Source organism: Molothrus ater, chromosome 5 (assembly GCF_012460135.2).
Source record: "Molothrus ater isolate BHLD 08-10-18 breed brown headed cowbird chromosome 5, BPBGC_Mater_1.1, whole genome shotgun sequence".
In the NCBI taxonomy this organism is placed as follows: Eukaryota; Metazoa; Chordata; class Aves; order Passeriformes; family Icteridae; genus Molothrus; species Molothrus ater.
Genome location: NC_050482.2, coordinates 48165653 through 48187234, shown reverse-complemented (window position 1 = coordinate 48187234; position 21582 = coordinate 48165653). Strand labels below are relative to the sequence as shown.

At 39.1% G+C, this 21582-nt stretch overlaps 1 protein-coding gene across 1 annotated transcript in view; it reads left to right on the top strand.

Annotated features, from left to right (window-relative positions):
• The window catches only part of GUCY2C (guanylate cyclase 2C), a 43996-nt gene extending 25348 nt beyond the window's left edge, over positions 1-18648 (top strand). Inside the window, exons 17-27 of the mRNA XM_036401099.1 lie at positions 3180-3312; positions 5152-5289; positions 9272-9360; positions 10079-10170; positions 11747-11905; positions 13280-13472; positions 13871-14045; positions 14983-15081; positions 15863-15957; positions 16576-16652; positions 18474-18648. Of these exons, the coding sequence (XP_036256992.1) occupies positions 3180-3312; positions 5152-5289; positions 9272-9360; positions 10079-10170; positions 11747-11905; positions 13280-13472; positions 13871-14045; positions 14983-15081; positions 15863-15957; positions 16576-16652; positions 18474-18648 (1425 nt within the window). The remainder of the gene's footprint in view (positions 1-3179; positions 3313-5151; positions 5290-9271; positions 9361-10078; positions 10171-11746; positions 11906-13279; positions 13473-13870; positions 14046-14982; positions 15082-15862; positions 15958-16575; positions 16653-18473) is intronic.
• Positions 18649-21582: the final 2934 nt, after the last annotated feature.

The following is a 21582-nucleotide window of genomic DNA, read 5'->3' as shown; positions in this document are numbered from 1 at the left end:
AAATCTTGTGCTTTATTAAAGCCCACTTAATCCAAATTGTCACAGTTTGTTGGCCTTGATAATGACTTTCACGTTCAGTTAACGTTCAGTTAAAGTTTCATTTAAAATAGCAGAGGAGTTTCTCTTCCTCCTCAAAACCCAGGGTATTTTTTAACCCTTTGTACCCTCAGATCACCTTCAGATGTTTCCTTAGAAAATAATGATTAGTACTGTCTCTGTTTATGAGGAAAGAAAAATCCCAGTCCCTCTGAAGGGAGTGACCAAATGCCCAATGACTGCATTTATGCTGAGACTGCACAGCCAGTCATTTGCTGCACCATTGGTAAAGGGGACATGGCACCTGAGGATGGATTGGCACAAAGCATCTGTTATGTGGCATGGCTTCTGAGCATTATTAGCTGTTAGGAGAGATGGTTCACAAACTCTTCATGAAAACTTGTATGTACCTAGGATTATCAGGAAAATTACTGTTGTTTGGATGACCTGCCAACTCTCCTATTCCTTGATACTATGGTGAAGCTTCTGGGACCTACACATTTCCATGAAATTCTAGTATTGCTTTTTCCAAACCATATCTTCTAAACCTCCAAGCACCATGTCTATATTTACTTGAATGGCTTCTCTTTTTAAAGAAGTAATTTCATGGCCTCTCAACTCCAGTTCCTCTCATCTCAGTATCTGTCCTTTTCAAGTCCAGCTGCAGCTCTCCAGACTATTAAAATACTTATGACCTGGTGTTCCTTTGCCTTCCTTTTGAGATGCTTCTCCCTCTCCACACCGCCACTTTCATACACTCTGCTTTTACCATGGCCCAAACAGTCCTTGTACTATGCTTGCTTGAGAAGCTGCTGCATCTGTTTCTGAACAAAGGTTGGGTCTCCTGTATTCCCTGGAGCAAACAGCCAAGTGATGACTATTCTTGGAGCAGTCTCTAATTCAATAGAAAAGGTGATGTGGCCAAAGAGGAAGCCCTAAATCTATTCCGTTTACTTCCCCCCCTCCATCTTTGATTTCTTTTTTGCTATTGTAGCTGCCTCTTGGATTGATGGGAGCACCTTATAACTACATGGATTTGGCCATGTGCCCAAAGAGCTCTGATGTAAGGTCTGCTGAGAGAGAATTGCAGTAATCAAGCCTTGTAGTTATTAGTGCATACACTGTCGTTGCAATACTATTTATTAAATAAGTGGCTGCTGCAGCATATTGTGCAAGGGGTTGTAATATTCTTGCATTGTGCCAGGAAAAGGTTTGTCAGTCAGAACTAAAGCTTCAGAGCTCCAGAGCAAAGGTTACAAGAATGCTCAAATATTTGGAACTATTGTACTGAAAGCCATTATAAATTTTGAAAATCACATTGTGGGTTTTTAATAGGTTCTGTGTTTTCAGGTAGGTGCCTATGTTAGTGGGGAGGAAAGAGGAAAATTTTATCAGGGACATTTACAAGACCTTTGCCTCCAGAAGTTGTTAACAAGAAAGCCTTGGGGTAAGGAAATCTAAATTACCTTTGCCTGTCATTTGATGCTGATACTTATTGGGAATTCTGCTGCAGTAATGGAAATATTTTGTGGCTAATGAAAGCAGGAGCTGGAAGAAGGCGTTGCTGGAGGAAAAAGGGCCTAAAGCAGGCAAAACATCCTGGGTAGTGGCATCAGGGCTGCATGCTAAAAGCTGCTTAATCAAGAAATTTGTTCCTTGGGTATAGTGTGCGCACAATCTCTGTAAATTTGGCATGGTCTAGATAGGTCCAGGATAACCAGTCCAACAGCATTCTCCAGAGATTGCATCTTTTGCAGGCAGCTTGTGTCTCAGGCATACACCTACTCTGCCCAAAACTCAGCTTGTATCTCAGTGATCTCTTGTAGCATTTGCTGATCCATTCCCAATTAGGAGTAACCCAGTATTTGAAAAGAAAACTCAGCATGTCATACAGTGTATCATGACCACATGAGCCATGTAACCCTGATGAGATTCTACCAGTTATAGAAAAGGATGAGCTATACATGTAGGAGCCTAAGTGGAAGATCATTCAGAGAAGAAACTGAACAGATATAACATACCTGTTCTAACTTCCACAGGATAGAGATTGCACTTCATATACTGAGCACGAAGAAATGAGGGCTATAGGAAGAAGAACAACCATCAGTAGGTTATAAGTTGGTGTGAGTTTAAGTAGTTCAGAAGAGTGAAATGAAACAGAATAAATAATAGCAAGATGGTACAAATTAGCATAACTACTCCCTTCTTCAGTTGACACCCACTTAATAATCTTTGCCTGCTGTGCCTCAGTGCTAGCCCCTTCTCATGCATTGCACCATATTTGAGTGTCTTAGGCTAGATCAGATAATTTAGAGGCAATGAGTAAAAAGGGGCAAGCTACACACCTCTGTATGCCGCTGTGTGTTGTGAGTCAGGAGTCTGAATCTCAGGAGATAAAGATGAAACTGTACTGGCCAGGCCTCATGCTCACTTCAGGTTTAGCTCATGGATAACTGCTGTGTATTGCCTTGTACAGAGAAAACCATAAACAGTCAGGTCAGCAGAGACCTTTATGTCTGTCTAATCTGATCCTCTGTCTGATCTAAGCACTAGTGCATCATCTGACACTCTCTGCATTGACTGCTCTGGAGCCCTCTGCTTTGCAATTACAGGATCTGCTGCAATGTTTCAGAAAACATTTCTCGTGTATGGTGATCTTCAAAGACAATACAGACATAAGAAGCAATTCCTCTCACACTTCTTGTGTCCGTTGGATGAACGTGTAGTTGGAAGCACTTTTTGTGTGACATTCCAAGAAATCTATATTAAATTTACCCAAAGACATTTATTGCAAGTGAAATTAAAACTTTTCTGGGAGGAAATACATTTCCTTAATTACATGTGCTCTAATATTGACAAAACCAAGATGGTATGTCAGATTGTTGTTAACTAAGAGTAAGAATGGCCTCCCATGACCGACTTCCTCATTTCTCAATATTGACTGTTCCTAAGACCTTGGAAAGTCTCCTTTTTAAAATAATAATATGAAAGGGAATTGTGATTTATGCATATCCATTGCAGATGAAGTCCATCTAATTACTTGCACAGATATTATGCTAATATTCACATTCTTGTTGAGTCTGGTAACATCTGAGTGTCCCACATGTAGTTGTGCTTTCTTTCTCTTTTATTCTCAACCACAGGGGATGTCTTACCTGCACTCAAGCAAAACTGAAGTCCATGGTCGACTCAAATCCACAAACTGTGTAGTAGACAATCGCATGGTAGTGAAGATCACTGATTTTGGCTGTAATTCAATTCTGCCTCCAAGGAAAGGTAAAAAGATGCCTGACTGGACTCTCCTTCACAGTTTCCAACCCAGTGGAATTTTCTTATCTTCATAGACCAGTAGGGTCTAATTACGTCTTGTACATAGTAGAAAACAATGCAACTTTGATTCATATTATAGCAGCCATTATATCCTTTTAACTGACATAGCACAATGGAAGAATTACTAGCAGACAGTGTGAGAACAAAGGAAAGATGAATATTCAGCTTTTAGTTTAGAAAACAGAGATTTCACCTGTGATTGAGATGTGAGAAACATTTTCAGTATCGAAGTCCTTCATGCAAACAGCTCTTCTCAGCAGTAGTACTGAAACTGTGTGAAGAAAAAAAAAAGAGTTAATTTACCATAAATCTTGTAATTGACTAGATACATGTGTTACCATGGTGCTCCTTGATATCATTTAAACAGTAACAGACATGACTCTGATAATCCTTGAAAAAATCTGTATTGATATGTGATGATAACTCTGTTTCTTATTCCTTAGTTAGGAATCTCATAATATATGCTCAGCCACATTGAAATAATATTAATGGCTTTTCTCTACATTTTCTATTCACCTCACATTCATAGAATATTTCTGTAAAATAGAACACTCCTTTCTACTCATCTTTTCCTTCTTACTTGATCTGGAGTGAAAAGATGAGCCCATCTGAAATTATGTCATATGAATATGTAGAGTAGAGCTTGAAGTATAATAAGCACAGCATTGTGCTGCAACTGCAGCATATGACCTGAAAAGAAACTGGTTGCAACAAGTTTGCAGAAAATTTTTACATTAAGACACAAACATACTCAAGAGTAGCAATAAGAACATTAAAAAGGACTAAGAAAAGTTCACTGAACATAAATATTCTATTAATTCTTAATTTAAATTTTAAAAAATTATTATTATTATTATTATTATTAGTAGTAGTAGTAGTAGTAGTAGTAGTAGTAGTAGTAGTAGTAGTAGTAGTAGTAGTAGTAGTACATTGTAATGTATTTATCTTCTTTTATTGCTTGTAAACAGACTCAAAATTTCTGGCTACTCAGTCTATGTCCTTGATGAAAACTCAGTGTTTCACAAGAGATCCACAGATTCATTGTGGCTGGACGTTACAGCCTAATATCATAACACTGTCTTCATGGTCACTGTGTTCAGGTCTCTGTTGTGTTATGTCACCAGTATGTCACAGCTGTTGTACCATGGCAGCATTCTGGTTTTGAGGTGCAGCGTATACTCATTACACTAGAAATACAGATTAATAATTTCTGTAGAAGGCAAGTAGTTATGAGCAGGTAATATTATGTCAGACTCAAAAGCACTTGAAAATTATTTCAATAGCTTCATGATATCAAGGTCATTGGGAAATATTGCTGTCTTTTTATCAGACACTGTTTATAAAAACTCCTTGCACCTCCTAGCTCAATAATTTATGGCTCAGAGTATTTTTATTATAGCACTGGCACTCCTTGGTCTTATCCAGATACATAGGCTACTTCTAAGAAGCCTTTGAAACGTAGCTAAGAGCAAGTTCATTGCCAATAAACATAACTTTTCTGAAGGTGTAAGAGTCTGCATCTACAGTGGAAAGTAGCAGGGTCAGCAAATCCCAGAAAACTGAAAACTACATCAGAGTTTTATCTAACCTGTATTGATGTCAGCTTCTCAAGAAAAATGCTAAAGTAGGAAATACACAATAGCAGTGGGCTCTGGATTGGATATGAAAAGAGTAAAAGGAAATATTGTTATAGCCAGTGGATGGTCTGAGAAGGATCACCCTTTTTTGCAATTGCTTCTCTCCTTTCCCCTTTACATCATCCTGCATTGCCATCTGTATCCTCAGACCTGTGGACAGCTCCTGAGCATCTCCGGCATGCTGATGTATCTCAGAAGGGTGATGTGTACAGCTATGGGATCATTGCCCAAGAAATCATCCTGCGCAGAGAGACCTTCTACACCAAACACTGCTGGGACAACAGAGGTAATTCCACTGGACTCCCCTCTATTGCAGCCTTCTGGGATGGTTGTAGCTGTAACTGGCCCATTCTCCATGTTTTCTGAAAGGCACTGTCTCTGATAACTGCTTGAACAGCTGCTCCTTTCTCTGTGGTGAATGAAGAGCCTGTTTGAAGGATCTCACTGTGGGGGCAAGTGTCCCTACTTCTGTAACTAAAGTTTGCATTGAGTTTTCTTGCCCTTCCTCTTCCTTCTCACCTTGAGCCCAGCATTACAGAAGTTAACATTATACAATGCTGTCCAGACTTACTGTAACATTTAAAGGCCTCAAAGGTTTTTCTATTTTGACTTGGAAACAACATGTAATATGCCATTTATTTTAGGCAGCATAAATCAGCATTGTCAACACAGAAAAACAAAAACTCAGCTGCATGACACAAGAACAGTTGGCATTTAAAAACTAGCAATTCAGACTTCATTCAAGCTGGTTATAATTAACTTTAGCAATTTAACTTCTGTCAGAAAAATAATCTCCTCCTGTAGTGCATCTATTAAACCCTGTATTGTGCATTTAGGACATTGTTTTTGAGTAGCTGTTGTGGTTTTAAGCCCAGCTGGGAATTAAGCAACATGCAGCCACTTGCTCACCCTCCCCTCTGTACCATCCATCCCCCTGGTGGAATGAGGAGGAGAATCAAAGTAAAACTTACAGGTTGAGATAAGAACAGTTAAATAATTGAAAATAAAGTAACCCCTCACTGGCAGGGGACCTGAAACAAGTTTAAAAAAAAGTCCTTCATTTAGGATAAATACAGCTTAGCAAAATACCAAAACATCAGTGTGTTACCATTCTTATTCCAAAATCAAAACACAACATGCTAACAGTCTCTGAGAAGAAATTAACTAGCCTAGCTAAAACCGGGACAATATCCACTCCTATCCAGCCCAGTCAATCCCAATTCCCAGGATCCAGGCATTATTATGTACTAAAACTGACAGAGAAACATGTGTGGGTTTGGGATATTCCTAGTGACTAACAACAGTTACTAACAACAAATTTAGACATAGCCTTTACCTCTGAGTCATTCTGTTAGATCCGCCTCACATTTGTTAAAACATCTAGAGCAGCAGCTTGACAGTCTAATAGCCCTTTTACTGAGTCACATTTGAGAATAATTTCTTGGGCATCTTCATCGTCCTACACTATCACAAATCTGTGTTCATATTTGGGGAAACACAGTTTTTGACATCACCAACTCTATAATAGAAATGTAGATCTAATGGAAATTAGAAATGTCTGTTCTGAAACCAAACTGTTCAGGATTCCATGCTTAATGAAAGGTAGAGAAAATAAAGCCTTTCTATTCCTATTTCTTGGGAAGAGGCAGGCACAATCCTTATGAATGCAAGAATTTTACAGATATTGCCAACATGTGGAAAGTGCAATGCCCTGCCTTGCTCATTTTGACTTGTAAAGCAAATCTATAGCAAGCTACATTCTTTTAATGGCTTGTTGAGCATTTGCAGTCTTTCTGTGTTGTGTTAATGCTATTAAGTTAGTCTCAGACATAGTGTTTCTTTGCTTTTCTGAGATGTGGTGGCATCCTCACTGCTCTGTCTTTGACCCTGGCTGTCACAGCCAGAACCTGGTTCCTTGTTTTATCTTTGACCTGTGTCTTAATGCTGTATTCTGTCTTTTTGGAAAGACTGTCCCTTTCAAACAGCAAGAGGGCAATCAATGGAATTTAAAGATTTTGTAGCACCTAAGCTAGGTACCTAACAGCACCTAAGTGATGTTCCTGGAGATGGTTACATATTAGCATGTGAGGTAAAACAACAACAAATTTACTAGGCGTGAAATCTGTTTGCTAAGTCTGGGTCCACTGTAATTTAAAAAAATAATCTGCTTTGTAAATTTCAGGTGAAATTTTACATTTTCCATTCACCAAGGAGATTGTTTTCTCCACAAAACTTTTTTTCCATAAAAGCATTATTAGATGTCTAGATACACATTGCTGGTCTAATGGCTTCTGGTATTATTCTTGACTTTTGTTTATGCAAGTTGAGTAAAATGTTCATCAGTTCATCAAATTTCATGTAACAGAAAGGAATTAGTTTTATTACATATTGCTGAAGTCGCTCCTCATTTAAATGCCTGATTCATTCATTAGCCAAGATGAGCAAGACAGTGAACCAACTTATTCAAACACTTCTGCATTTTGCTTGTGGCATCATCTAACTTTGGAAGACAGTAGCTTAAACTTGGGGTGACCATTAATTTACAAATGTCCAAGATAAAAAGAGGGGGAAAAGTACCAAATTAGAGTCAGTGGTAGTGGATGAAGAAATGTCCCTGTTGTATGTTAGATTCATTTGGTTTTTAAGTCACAAGAGAAACTCTTTCAATGGCTAGGCTATCAGAAGTTAGTCTCTGCAAATTAGAAGACATTATATTAATATTTCAGGATAACTGATATAACTGCTTCTCCAGGCTTAAATGACAGTAGCTAAGATTGTGTTCAGACTTTAAAAGACTTATTTTAAAAAACCCCATACCTGAGCTCCATCCACCAACTTAGCAAAATTAAACTCTACTTTCAGTTACTCTGTGAGCCAATTTTCTCAACATGAAAATATGTATCAATCAACTTAATGTAGAATAATATTACTGCTAATGAGAGAGAAGAAGTCCCATGAGAGGTATACAGAACTGGATTTCTAATGTGTAGAAGTAGGTCATAGTCCTTTTCACTGACATCTCTGCAAGAAGCTGTTCCCCATCTGGTTACTCCACTCTTCTGCAGAAACACCTCATTCACTGCTCAAGACTCTGAAATCTTGCCACGTACCAATGCTCAATTCAAGCTGCCTTTTTGTTCCACTACTTTCTGTCACTGACTAATTGCAGCATTGCTAATAGGTGCTGTTACTTCCTCTCTCAGGTGTGTGTCCAAGCATGGAAAGCCAGCACATTCCTGCCTGCATACATGAGCCCTACACAGACTTTCTTGTCTCTTAGCCCACAGAAGACTTCTCAGCAGTTTCTCACCTCTATAGCATTTGGGAGACTCAAGTTTCCTGCTCCTTCTCTAGTCTGTAATTTCTGTACCAAAAAGTCGGAAGCTGCCATATCATTTTGGGGTGATCATGCACATTGGCATGTTTAGGCATCTGTAGCTGCCCTAGACCAGTGCAATTATAGATCTTCCCCATGTCATTATATGCTTCCTTCAGTAAAATTGTATCCAAAATATAATCAGACATTATTAATATAAATAATCTGTTCTGATTCACAAATCCCTTTCAATTTCCCTTAACTCCAGAGGTAAAAAATTACTTCTCTTTTTTAAACACCTTACTTTCCCTGGAATTTTTGAAGTCTGCAGGAAAAAGACAAAGGAAGATGTTTTTGCTTTAGTTCTCTCTTACTGTGCTTAAATTGAGTTGTGCAAATGCAGCCTGATTTTGATGTGTTCAGAGTCCAAATAACTTTCATAGAATGGGTTTTATGACTAGGAGTACAAATGAGTTAACAAATGCAATGCTTTTAACCCATTTATATGAATAGCTTAGTTTTAAGGAAGTTAAGCATCTGCAGGATGATTTGAACTGCTCTAATGAGCGGCGTATGTCTCCACACTTTTGATCAAGTTGCAATGGGCTTTTCACATTGTTTTTGACTATAATTATACTTCATGCTGAGAGGCACACTAATAATGCCCAACATTCATTTGGGAAGATGCCATAACCACGGTATTTGCTGTGACCAGTAAATACTCATGTACATTTCTATTTGTTTTGCTTTCAGGGACCTTCAAGCCAACCTTTTTTGGTCTTGTGCCATATATTTAGAAAAGCTTCAAAGTTGAAATTCACATCAAAATGAGGGAACTGTGGTCAAGAGTTCTGTTTGTACAGTACCTTGTAACAGCATAGACTGCTATAGACAATGACAATGTCCTTCTTATGCTTTTTTGTTTAAAACTTTGATCTTTTTTGTGTACTAGAGAAACTTTACAGAGTGGAGAATTGCAAAGGAGTAAAGCCTTTCCGACCAGACCTGACCTTGGAAACAGTGGGAGAAAGGCAGGCGGAAGTAAGCTAATAATTAACAAAGCCATTTTCTGGGTGAAGAGTGGAAGTCCTGGCCAAACTAAAGCCTATGATCATGGGAAGGTGGAAGCTATGCATTTTATTCCAAAGGCCCTAACTTGTGGCAAGAAATTGCGTTCTATAGTTGTTAGCAGCAATGTGGAATATGAGTCATGGAAATTATTTCACTGGAAACAAATAGACATTTATGCTCTCACTCTTCTGACCTCTTCTAGGTATCTTTGAGATGGGATGAATTACACCTCAAGTATACCTCTTTTCACTGGTGTAGTCCCTATGGCTTCTTGTGTGGATGAAAATGTCTGTATTGTAGATATTCACATATTCATCAGTCAGCCCCATTCTTTTTGGCTGAATCACCAGTTTCAGAAAAATCCCATACATAGGATATTGGAAATTACCACAGCATTTACCACCATGTCAGTAACTGTGTCTGACACCAGTCTGCAAGACTGGATCCATTCACTTGCCTTTCATTTGTATATTGCAAATTCGAGTTAAGATCATGTCAGTAGTCATCACAGAGTTGAGATGCCTGCAATGAGTGTTCTAACCATAGGTTCAAGACAGTTAGTCACACAATTTAATATGTTGCTAGTCAAGAGTAACCAGAAATTCCCTAATGAACTAGTGCTGTTTAGCACTACTGTCTGTCAAGATCCATTACTCAGGTAGACTTTTCCTTAAATTTTTGTTTGAAGGTATATACACTAGTGGAGAACTGCTGGGAGGAGGATCCAGAGAAAAGGCCTGACTTTAAGAAAATTGAGAGTACTCTGGCTAAAATATTCAGGTGAGTAGCAGGGGCTTTTTGTAAGATGCTCCAAACTCCTTCTCTATTAGAAAGCTCATATTTTTAAGTGTGTAAATTGATATGATTATGATTCAGTCAGTGAAAAACCTTAATGTCTTCATTTAGGTCCTCTTTTATTCTTTGGCAGAAAAGTAGGTGAGCATGTGCATATGTTATGTATACATACACCTGTGTACAATTTCCTAGTTGAGTGAGGGTGAGATGATCACCATACTTCAGATTGGTATATTATGAAAGTAGCAAGCTGGATAATTAGGGATTTTCACCAATCAAGTAATTCCCTCCTTGTCTCGAGTCAAGAGTTGGATAGTGACTCATGTTATTTAAGTTTTGGTAAATGAATGCACATAGATGTTTGAATGATGATTTGAAAGTTTGGATGGTCCCAAATTAAGCTGACTAGAAATGCTGAGTTGTAACACACAAGTATTAATTACAGGGCTCTGGTGGTACAAAGTTGTGGGGAAATAATAAGGCTCATAGCTGGATAAACCCAGTGGGGTTACACAGGCCTTCCACCTGGACAATGCTGCATTGTTCCTGCAGAACATTGGTCTGAATTAATTATTTCAATGACCAAACCATGAGCTTTTAATCACTTCTCCTGGGTCATTGCTTCCAGTTTTTAAGGCTCTCCCAATCAACAAACCCCAACAGCACCATTTTACATTTTACATGGGCAGGACAGCTGTACTATGCATAACAATGTATCAGCTGAATAAACTTTCTGCAGCTGAATATAAAGGCCTCCTGGTTCAGCTCCTAAGCCTCCATCCTACAAAAGCAAAGAGGTTACCTCTTGTCACATGCAATATGGGTGGGTCTAAGATGATGAATCCCTGATACAAAATTTGTTTGAAGTAAGAGTGATTTTGAAGTCCTGTTGGATACAATACTAATCTGACTCTTCCAGTCAGCCTGGTCCCAATTACTTTCAGACTGCTTTGGTGAGTGCAGGCTGCCCAGACAAACATGGGTTTGAGTGGCTCATGTTACCACACTTCTGCTTCCAGGGGTTAGTAGGCTTGAGTCTGCAGGATTTTGTGAGCAAAATTAGCCCTGGGGCTGTTCATTGTTCCACTGTATTCTTTGGTCTTCTAAACAGACAGCCCCAAATTGTCTTAATTCTTCTGCTGCAGTCCCCATCTAAACATTATGTGCAGTTTTCTACCTACTATTTTTAGCTTCTTCTCAGAATCTGAGCTTCCCAGTTACTTTTTATAAATGAATGCTCCTGGGTTAACTAAGGTAATCTGGAATAGACAATATTAGCAGATTGTAAAGTAATCTGGAATAGACAACATTAGGTGATTGAAGGGTGCTTTAAGAATTACCAGCTCCAACTGACAAGTGTGGATTATAGACTTTCATTTACATAAGGCCTCCAAGCAAGCAAAAGAACGACGCACTTGAGGCACTTTGCACTCTAACTACAGGGAAGTCAAACACTGGAGAAGTTGTCTGCTGCTGCTTTTTGGCCTCCTTTTAGCTGCTCTCAACAATGTCTGTCTATCAGTCTTTCTTCTTGACTCCTGTGTAATTCTGTTATTTGCAGTAATTTCCATGGCCAGACCAATGAAAGTTATATGGATACCCTGATCCGGCGTCTACAGCTGTACTCTCGGAACTTGGAACACCTGGTGGAGGAAAGGACAGAGCTGTACAAAGCAGAGAGAGACAGAGCAGACAGGCTTAATTTCATGTTACTTCCAAGGTAACTGGCCAGGAGGATTTTTGCTGGCATTTTATTTACATACATACAATTATTGCAGAGTAGGGGATGGGATTAATGTTTATGTTCTATTTTCTTCCCATCTAATCTAATCCTGAGAGAAAAGAAAGAAGAAGCAGCTGTCCCTGAGCTCTCCACTCTATGGTAGAGTTTCATGCCAAGATGGTATTGGGACCCATTATCTTGCTCAACATTTCTTCATGCATGGGATCCCCCTTTCCAGCACAAGCCTCTCTTTCACTGCCTTCCAGGGAACACAGATCTACAGTGATCCCACATCACAGAGCTCTGCTCTGCTGGTTAGAAGGAGGGTCTTCAGCTAAAGAGCACTGAGTGGAGTCCAACTTCAGGCTGGGGTTTAGCAATGCAAGAGAGGGGCTGAGGTTGGCTGGGCCATAATGGGTTAGATGGATACTCTGGAGTATGCTATAGGATAAGTATTATTGACATTCTAATATTGGCAATACCAGTAATTTTGGTATTGTGCACATTTGGAATAGTAAAACTATCCTGGTATGTCATTACTAGTTTAAAGGGTATTTCAGTTGTCAAGTTATTGATTTTATGACTCATCAGCAAAAAAAAAAAGTAAAAAAAAAGTGTGTGTTGAATACAGTTTTTGGGGAAATCAGGAACGATCTGGCTGTATAGATAGTTCAACAAGGAATTCGTGTCTCCTTCCACTCTTTGTTGTTCCTACCAGTCTGTTACCATTTCATTGTAGAGGAACACAGCATTGTGCAAAACCTGTAATTTTCTGGGTCTCTTTCAGTTCTTCTCTTCTTGTATCACCACTAGGAACAGATATTTCCCTGGATTTAGAATTGCAAGAAAAAGAAGGTCCCTCTTGAATAGACATTGACTATCATGGTATTGAATTTTTCTTCCATAAATTACCAGACTAAGATACCTCATCTGAAATCAGGATGAGTTGATGTAATTATTATAATGAAATTACTGCTGGGAAAACAGAAAAATATGTCTGTTCTTACTTATTGTATGGGTAGAATGTAGTCTACATATCAGGAAGTTCAGAATTTCAGTTTTAAATTTGACTCAATATCCCTGTTTCTGACCTTAACCAAGAAGCTCAGTTGCCTGGGTCTCAGTTTCCTCATGACTAGTCACACACTTGGATGTTGAAAGTCTGTAGTGCATTAATTACCATTAGTAAGTGCTTTGAGGTCCCTGGCTGAAAGGCATTATGGGCATCTAAAATGTGATTACAATGGCAGTTTTCAGCAAACTATTTAATGTTTCCTACACAGAAAGCAATACTGCAATTAGGTTGCATTAAAAAATACCTTTAATAGTAAACCCTAGTCATCTGTGTTCCTGTCTTCTCTATTTCCACAGGCCAGTAGTAAAGTCTTTGAAGGAGACTGGCCTGGTAGAGCCAGAGTTGTTTGAAGAAGTCACAATCTACTTCAGTGACATTGTTGGCTTCACCACACTCTGCAAATACAGCACCCCTATGGAGGTGGTAGATATGCTCAACGATATCTACAAGAACTTTGACCACATTCTTGACCATCATGATGTTTACAAGGTGATTAGCTCTGTACTTCTGCTAATTTACAACCAGTGGACACACAAATCAAATTGCATGATGTGGTGGATTTGGGAATCTGCCTTCTAAGCAAAGCAAAAGAAAGAAAACCAGGTCATATTTAAATGATTACTTCATTTAAATATGCTTTCAGTGTGCCTACTTATACCAAATTTCCTACAGCGGGTGGTCAGACATTCATTAATTGGAATGCTGGGTATAGTTATAAACACTTATATACCCAAATGATGTCAGCTACCTTAAACTAAAAAAATCCTGTTCTCAGGGGAAGACATGTTTAGTCATGAACAAGAGGATCTGATAAAATCTTTCTGCTTTTAACTAAAGATGTACTCTTCTATGTCTGGAAACAGTAAGTTCTGATTTTATTTGCACAGGTGGAGACCATTGGTGATGCTTACATGGTGGTGAGTGGTTTACCGAACAGGAATGGCAACCGGCACGCAGTGGACATCTCCATGATGGCTCTGGACATCCTCAGCTTCATGGGATCTTTTGAACTGAGACATCTGCCAGGGCTGCCTGTTTGGATTCGCATTGGAATTCACTCTGGTACACAGTAATGCTACATCAACAGGTGACAATGTTGTTGCCTGGTTTTGCACAGAATTAACACCCATACAAGATCTGGTAATACACCATACACAGTGCTGATACCACAGCACTCCTCATGAAGAATCAGGTTGAAAAAAACTGTACATAGAGGAAGAGTAACAGAAGTAAATAAGTCACTGTTTTGCTCCTGCTGCAGTGAAATAGCCCATAGCCATTAATTGACAGCCTAAGTCAGTAGCCAGCATGAGCAACAGCCACTGTTCCTGGTGTGATTAAACCAGTTGTATCAAATAAACCTTCACAGATTATTTCTCTCTGACTGAAGTGGAGATCAGTCATGGCCAGCTATGCTTATCTAGGCAAAAGATGAAAGCCTGTATTTTATGCTTTTGGAGGCAAAACTTTTTTTGAGTCTTGGTGGGACTTAATGTTTTAATTTATCTATAAAAATACTTTTTATCAAAGGGGAACTCCAGATAGTGCAACAACTTTGGGAAATTCCTCAACCACTTCCACACCAACTGCCAGGGGAGGAACACATCAGAGAAAGTGACTGAGGCACTGGGAAGCCTCTTGAGGCACTACTCTTCACCCTTGCAAAATGAAGCTTATTCTGTTTTTCTCTTGCTTCCAAACATGACAGTTAATAAATGTACTTCTTTTTTTCTGCACAGAAATTCTGCTTAAATACAATTAACACTGTGCAGCTGTGTCCTTTTTATTATATTATTATATTATGCAAGAATAACAGAGCTAGGCTTGGTTTGTAGTGGGAGACCACAAGATACTGTGGGAAATGAGGTAGAAAGTATTGCCATTGGTGAGGAATGCAGAGTTCCCCCAGGCATTGCAGTGCTTTGCAGCAATGAGACACCTGCCAAATAAATCAAGTCTCTTGATTCACCCTTTTTACCTCTCTGCATCCCATTTGCAGGTCCGTGTGCGGCTGGTGTGGTTGGAATAAAAATGCCTCGTTACTGTTTGTTTGGAGATACAGTAAACACAGCTTCGCGGATGGAATCCACAGGCTTGCGTAAGGAGTTAATTTTAGCTATCAGTGTAACAGGACCAAAGGCTATTGGTTAATTTGTGATTAAAGTGTCTGTTTCCAGATGAGAACAATATATTATCAGCTTGCAGAAGTTTTAAAGATAAAGAAGCCATATTTGTTTTGATTATCAATTATTTAATTGTCCAAAGTGACAGTGGGCATTTCACTGGGCAATGAAAGTTGTTCCCTGTTCATGCTTCAGTGCTGGTAACAGGGAGTTTGTAGGCTGGTTCACTGCCTGAGTTCCTTTGGAAGATATGATACTTATGTGTCTGGAATTTAATTTTACTCTATGAACCACAGATTTCAGTTTGACCTAGAATTGTATTACAGCTTTGTTGTGTAAATACATTGACTCTGTATTTTAAGTTGAAGCAATTATGTCATCAACTTTACCATTAGGGAACTGTGGCAAGAGCCAGTTTTTCCTCCTTCTGCCTAGTGTCTTCACATGAGCATTCCCTATATAGGTCACTCACAATTACTCTTTTCCCTTTTGACTACTACAGATCTAACTACTACAGATACCATTGTCACCTGTATTTCAGATCAAGGGCTGTACCAGCTATTCCTGCCTGGATATGCTCTGTAGTGCAGTCAGAGTTTTCATACAGCAGTGTAATTGCTTCTCATTTAATCTGGCTCTCAGAATTTATGATGATAACAATTGAAGGAGCTTCTGTTATAGCACCAGTTTTCACATATGCTTAATATGTGTGAGATGTTTCCAGGCTGAGCTTTCATTGTCTCTTTATTTTTTTAGCTTTAAGGATTCATGTAAGTGGTTCCACAATTAACATCCTGAAAAGAACAGACTGCCAATTCCAGTACGAAGAGAGAGGAGAAACGTATTTGAAGGTAACCTTTACCCTGTGCAACCATGAACACAGAGAAGAGGAATTTTAAAAAGCATTGAATAGCTGAGAGTACCCCAGAACTCAATTAACAGCTGGGGAACAAGGATTACTGATCAAAATAGGTATTACGGTCTCTAGTGGTTGAAGACACTTCTATAAAGTCAATTCAGGCAATGAAAAGCTCCCTAATTCATAAATTAAAGTAACATAAAGATGTGGAGAATAAATGAAACATACCATGTGGAACAGAAGATTGTAGAATGAAGTCATCTGCTGAAAGGGAAGCTGAATATTAGTGTTAATTTGTTCATGTTCTAATATCTACCAATCCATTTATTTCAATCTATTCTGCTTGTCTGTCCTTGGGAGTTGATGGCAGGCAGCACAGCTCACCTCTCCCACAGTTTGTGTCTCAGGTCATGGAACAAGGAAGTGAGAGTGCAGCCGCATCTGCCCCATTCTCCTTCTTCTCACATCTAATTTGTAATCCTTTGCTGTCAGCATCAATTATTGAAAATAAGCAAAGGCAAACATGGCAATGTGCAAGAGAGTATTATTTAAGTAAATTAACTACAGGAAATTGCATTCTAATCCCAAAATTGTGCTTTCTCTTCTTTAGGGCAGAGGAACAGAAATTACCTACTGGTTGACGGGTACTGAGGACAAGAAATACAATCTCCCAACACCTCCTTCTGTGTAAGATGGTTTTTTTATGTGAAAAGGGAGAAGAAGTTCCCATTCTTTGCACTTTAGCCTTTATTGTTCCTCCTTGGCATTGTGGATTTTTTATACCATTGAATTTGCCTTCAGTTGTTAGAGGCTTGATAGTGTATATGCATATAAACATGTAAATATTCATTACATGGGACTGTGTGTGTGCTGAAGGTTGTCTATATAAATGTTTAGCAGCTTCTTTGCCTTGGAAATGTTGTAAGACTTACAGGACAAGTTGCTAATGTGATAAAAGCAAGAGATGGACTGGAAAATTAAAAAAATAATGTTCTCACAAGTTTAGTCCTAGTGGCACCTGTGTGTCACACTACAGGAAGAGGATAACCACAATTGAGTGTGCAGCTCTGTTGTGCCTGTGAACTCTTGTGGAGGAATTTGTGAGAGGAAACTTGCAGGATTTCAAGCACTATTCTGCTACAAGAGGTGGACAAAGTTACTGTAGTACTGCACAGGAATAAAGCCTTTAAAAATTAAACAAGAGATTACTTTCTAACATTTAGAGAAATTATCAGTAATAAAAAAATATGAGGTTGATGTTTTGGAGCTGAGCCATCATTTTGCATTAGAATTGAATAAAATGTAGCAATAGTGGAAGTGATGTTTTTGAGCAACTATGCAAAATTGAAGTCAGGAAAACTTGTTGCATTTTCTTAGGGTATATTTTGCATATAAGTATCTTTTTATTTCCTGCAAACTCACTAAATGTGGAAGTTCCTAATTTTCTGCTCTTAACACCTGTGTACAGTTGCTCTTCAGTAAGTGGAAATTTGTTGCCATCTGCTTTGAAATGACATTGTTTCCTTACAAATTGAAGTAATGATATTGCAAATTGGTGTTTGCCAGATACATGGGGATCCCTTGTCCTGAAATGCATAAGTAAATGTTACAGCTTGCTCCTACTGTAAGTTTTGAGTCTCACAGTGTGTCCTTTGCACAAATAAATTTCTCAGTCCCTAAGAGAAAAGAGGAGATTAAGTGGAATATGAGGGTTTTCTCAGGGCATTTACAAAACAGAAATAATCAAATTTTTAATCTGCTACAGAATCTCATGAGCTTTGTTGTTTTTTTAAATGGAAAGTACAAGAGTCTGGGCTGAGCAGGAAATACTGTCAAGACTACCTCATGATACATCTCTTTTGTAAATTCAGAACTGGTTTTTTTAAATTAATATGATCTGTTGAGACTATCAGAATTATTGAATTGGCAATCTTCTGAAATTCAACAATTTAAAGTACCTCTTGAGCTGTATCACACGGTGCTTTTGTTTTCACTTCTTCATATATGATTGCCCCTTAAAAATTGTCATATGTGGGGTACTCCAGCAAAAGCCAAATATACTGAAGAAGTTTCTGAAACAATGGCAACTCTATTACTGAAGGCCACCTGAAGTTGAATAGTTAAAGTCCTGGTGCCATAAAGTAATGATATTGAGAGCTGGTGTCATAAAGTAATGATATTGAAAGCTACAAACTGTTTTGATTAGGATTGAATCTGTGTCTTCCTTTTCGTGCAAGTGATCATGACTTTTTAAGGTCAATAATGACACAGCTACAGACCTCTTGTGCAAAGACACTGATCCATACTATCTGGAAAACTCACATGAAAATCCGTCTTCTGTTCCTAAATTCAGAACCTGAATTTGTCCTGTCCCCACTTTTTATCAGTAGTGTGTGAATGACATTAAGATAAACGTGGGAATAGAAATGTTTAAAAATCTTTGGGGACCTGAGGATCACCAAAAACATGTGAATCACTGATTTTTTTTCCCCATCCTGTTGATTTTAGGGAGAATCAGCAGCGGTTACACGATGACTTAGCAGAGATGATAACCAACAGTCTTCAGAAAAGGGAAAATGAAGGATCCAAGGCACAGGAGCTTTCGCGGGTAGGTAGCCACCGATCAGGTACCCTGGAATACCTGCAACTGGTCAGCACAGAGAATTTTACCACTTATATTTAAAACTGGATATCTAGCATGACTCAAAAGCTGCAGCAACTCTCTGGACAACTTCATGTGGAGGCTGGAGGCTTGTAGACACAATTAGAGGAAAAAGAATACACCTTCTCAAGCGTCCTTTTTACCATCCAACCTGCTATCAGTAAATCAAACCACTCCTCACTGTAACATTGAAATTCTTGGATGACTTTGTTAGGACACATGCAGCATGATTTGAGGTAAATGAAAATATTTGCACCTGAGTCTGGAAAATAGTGGGGGTTTTTGTTTTAGCTAGGTTTTTTTTAAATTGTGATAGCCTGGTCAATAATCCACTCCTGAAAATATTCAAAGGAAAACCATAATTTGCCATGATCTTTAGATGTTGTATTTAATTTGTAATTTTTATGTGAAGAAAGATTTGGTGTAATATATTTGAAAATATAATTAAATATATCATATGTAAAACTGGATTATGTTGCTATTTTGTTTCTTCTGCTATTTTCCTCTGTGTTTCACATGTTTTCTTGAATCAAGCTAACTTTGTTCAAGAGACAACACTTCTGTTATTTACATTGGGAGATTATTCCAGAAGTATGGTTTCTAAAGTTTAGCTGAATCTCCTGGGCCTGAAAAATGAAACTCATTCATGCAAAACAAGACACTTTCATATCTTTTCACTACTTCTGCTTCTGCCCCCAAACCAGAAGTGAAACAGAAATTAAGGAAATAAAATTATCTGGATTTCTTAACCTCAGACCTTTGCAATTCAACTTTTGGATGCAGTTTTACTGTAAAGCAAATTTTACTCAGATGACTCATTCTTCAACTGACACCATGGTACTGGTATTAATAAACAGCTTTAACAAGCAACAAAAGCACAGGGGTCACATGTAAAAGAAAATCAGCATTCACATGAAGAAATAACATCTAGTGAGTGAAGAATATCTGCTTTTGCAAGGGCCTTTTGTGCATTGTTGGCTTTCAAAGCAGAACTACTTCCACCATTGTCAAATATTAGTCAGTATTCAACAATAAAACTGGTGCAAAATCATTCTTTTATAGTTTTGAACACCATTTTTGCTCAACTAAATAACATAAAAAGAATTAAAAGAGAGCAATCCAGTTGCCTCTGTTTTTTCTTTCTAAGAGAAGCTGGCTTTGTAAGAACACACAAACATATGTTAAAAGAACAATCTAGATGTAAATAGATCTGAAGTGCAAAGATTACTGGAAAAATTCAATAATGAGGTTCTGTAGGGCTTATACTCTTATCTAACAGATGGATATTCCTACACTCAGGAACATGATACAGACAAATAACAGAAAGTGTGTACCCAACAGTCACAGCTTTCACATGATATATAACCAATCTGAAACTCAAACTGGCATTAATACCATACCATCCTCAGTGTCCTAATGAAAACATTCATTGGGGTGAAGATAGAAAAAAAATCCCACAAACCCTGATGTGCTAAAACTGGTATATAGAAAAGAGTATGAGTACAATAAAAATATAAAGTCTGCTATTTCCTACCTCGTGGTGCCAATCCACAAGCTTTGTCTCTGTGTCTGTGTTTTTGGGTGTGACTGCTGGGCTACTGGGCACTGCTGGGCTATTCTGGTTGTTGTGGCTGGAACACTCAGCAAGTGGAGCTATATTGTAGTGACAAGCGCTGGACTCATCAAGCCTGAAGATGACCACTATGATTACCCCAAGCAGAGCTGTTCTGATCTTTCAAGTGATACAAGTGACCTACCTCCTCTTTTTAAAGAAGAATTTTATGGGTTCCTTGACACCCCTGAGATACAAATTATTTTAGAGCATGTCTGCTGACATTGATTGAGAAAATTACTTTAAAAAAAGTGCTTAGTTTTCAGCAGCCCTTCTCTTTCCAGTGTTCTTCAGACAATATATTTTGTATCATTTTGTGAAGAGAAATAGTTACCTTAGCAATGAGTTGATGGACCCATCTTCTGGTAGATTTCTTTTTCACGTGATTCTGTCCCTGCACATATCTGTTACCAACACACCACAATAAAATCAACATTGACTACTCTTTTAAAAAATCCTGGTTTCTGGTTTGAATGTCTGTTTTTTCCTTCTCTCTAAGTGAAAAGTAGCCCAGAACAAAGCGGTGATAGGTATGGAGGGATCCCTGCAGCCTGGTGACCCAGTGCTCTTACCTAGGGCTTGGGGCCAAGGCTTGCTACTTGGCCTGAACTGGTTGGCATGTGATCGTGTTATATAGGGCTATTACAGGCACCAGTATCAAATTCAAACTGTCTTAAACAATTACTGAAACACAAAGTCCCAATAATGGCCCTTTTCAGATAATGGCAGAATATCCAACACTGGGTGAGACAAAAACGCAGTGCCTCAAAATGGTCTGAATCACGGGTGCAAAGGAAAACCCCGAGGAAAGTTGTCTCTATCTGTAAACCTTAGGAAAAGTTCTATCCCTCATTTCTTCTGCTGGGACACACACAGCAGTTACTGTTCTAACAGGGCTGAAAGCTGCCCTTCGCTGTCGTTTCTCACGCTGTGATGCAAAACGCATATTTTGATAAGGCATCGCCCAACTCCTCTTGCTTTCGCCCCTTCAAGGTTAATCACCCTCGGGAAGTCCAGGGGCGCCACAGGCACCTGCCTGGGGACCCGCCTTCACTACCCTGCGACGCCAGACCTCGGCCAGGGGTGATTCCCACACCTCAGCCAGGCCTTGGGATCTCCAAACCCGTATCGGAGCAGGAAAGATTCCGCCGCTCCCGGGGCACATCCCGGCGGCCGGCGCGGGGAACAACCGTCCCCGGCAGGGCCACCTCCAGCACGGGCCGCCGCTGCCGGGGCGGGCGCCGGAGGAGGCGGGGGCAGCGGCGAGACCTGCCCTGAGCGAGGGAACTTCTTAAAGTCCCGCCGCCTCCCGGCGCTCGGAGGAGTCGCGGGGGAGCGGCGGC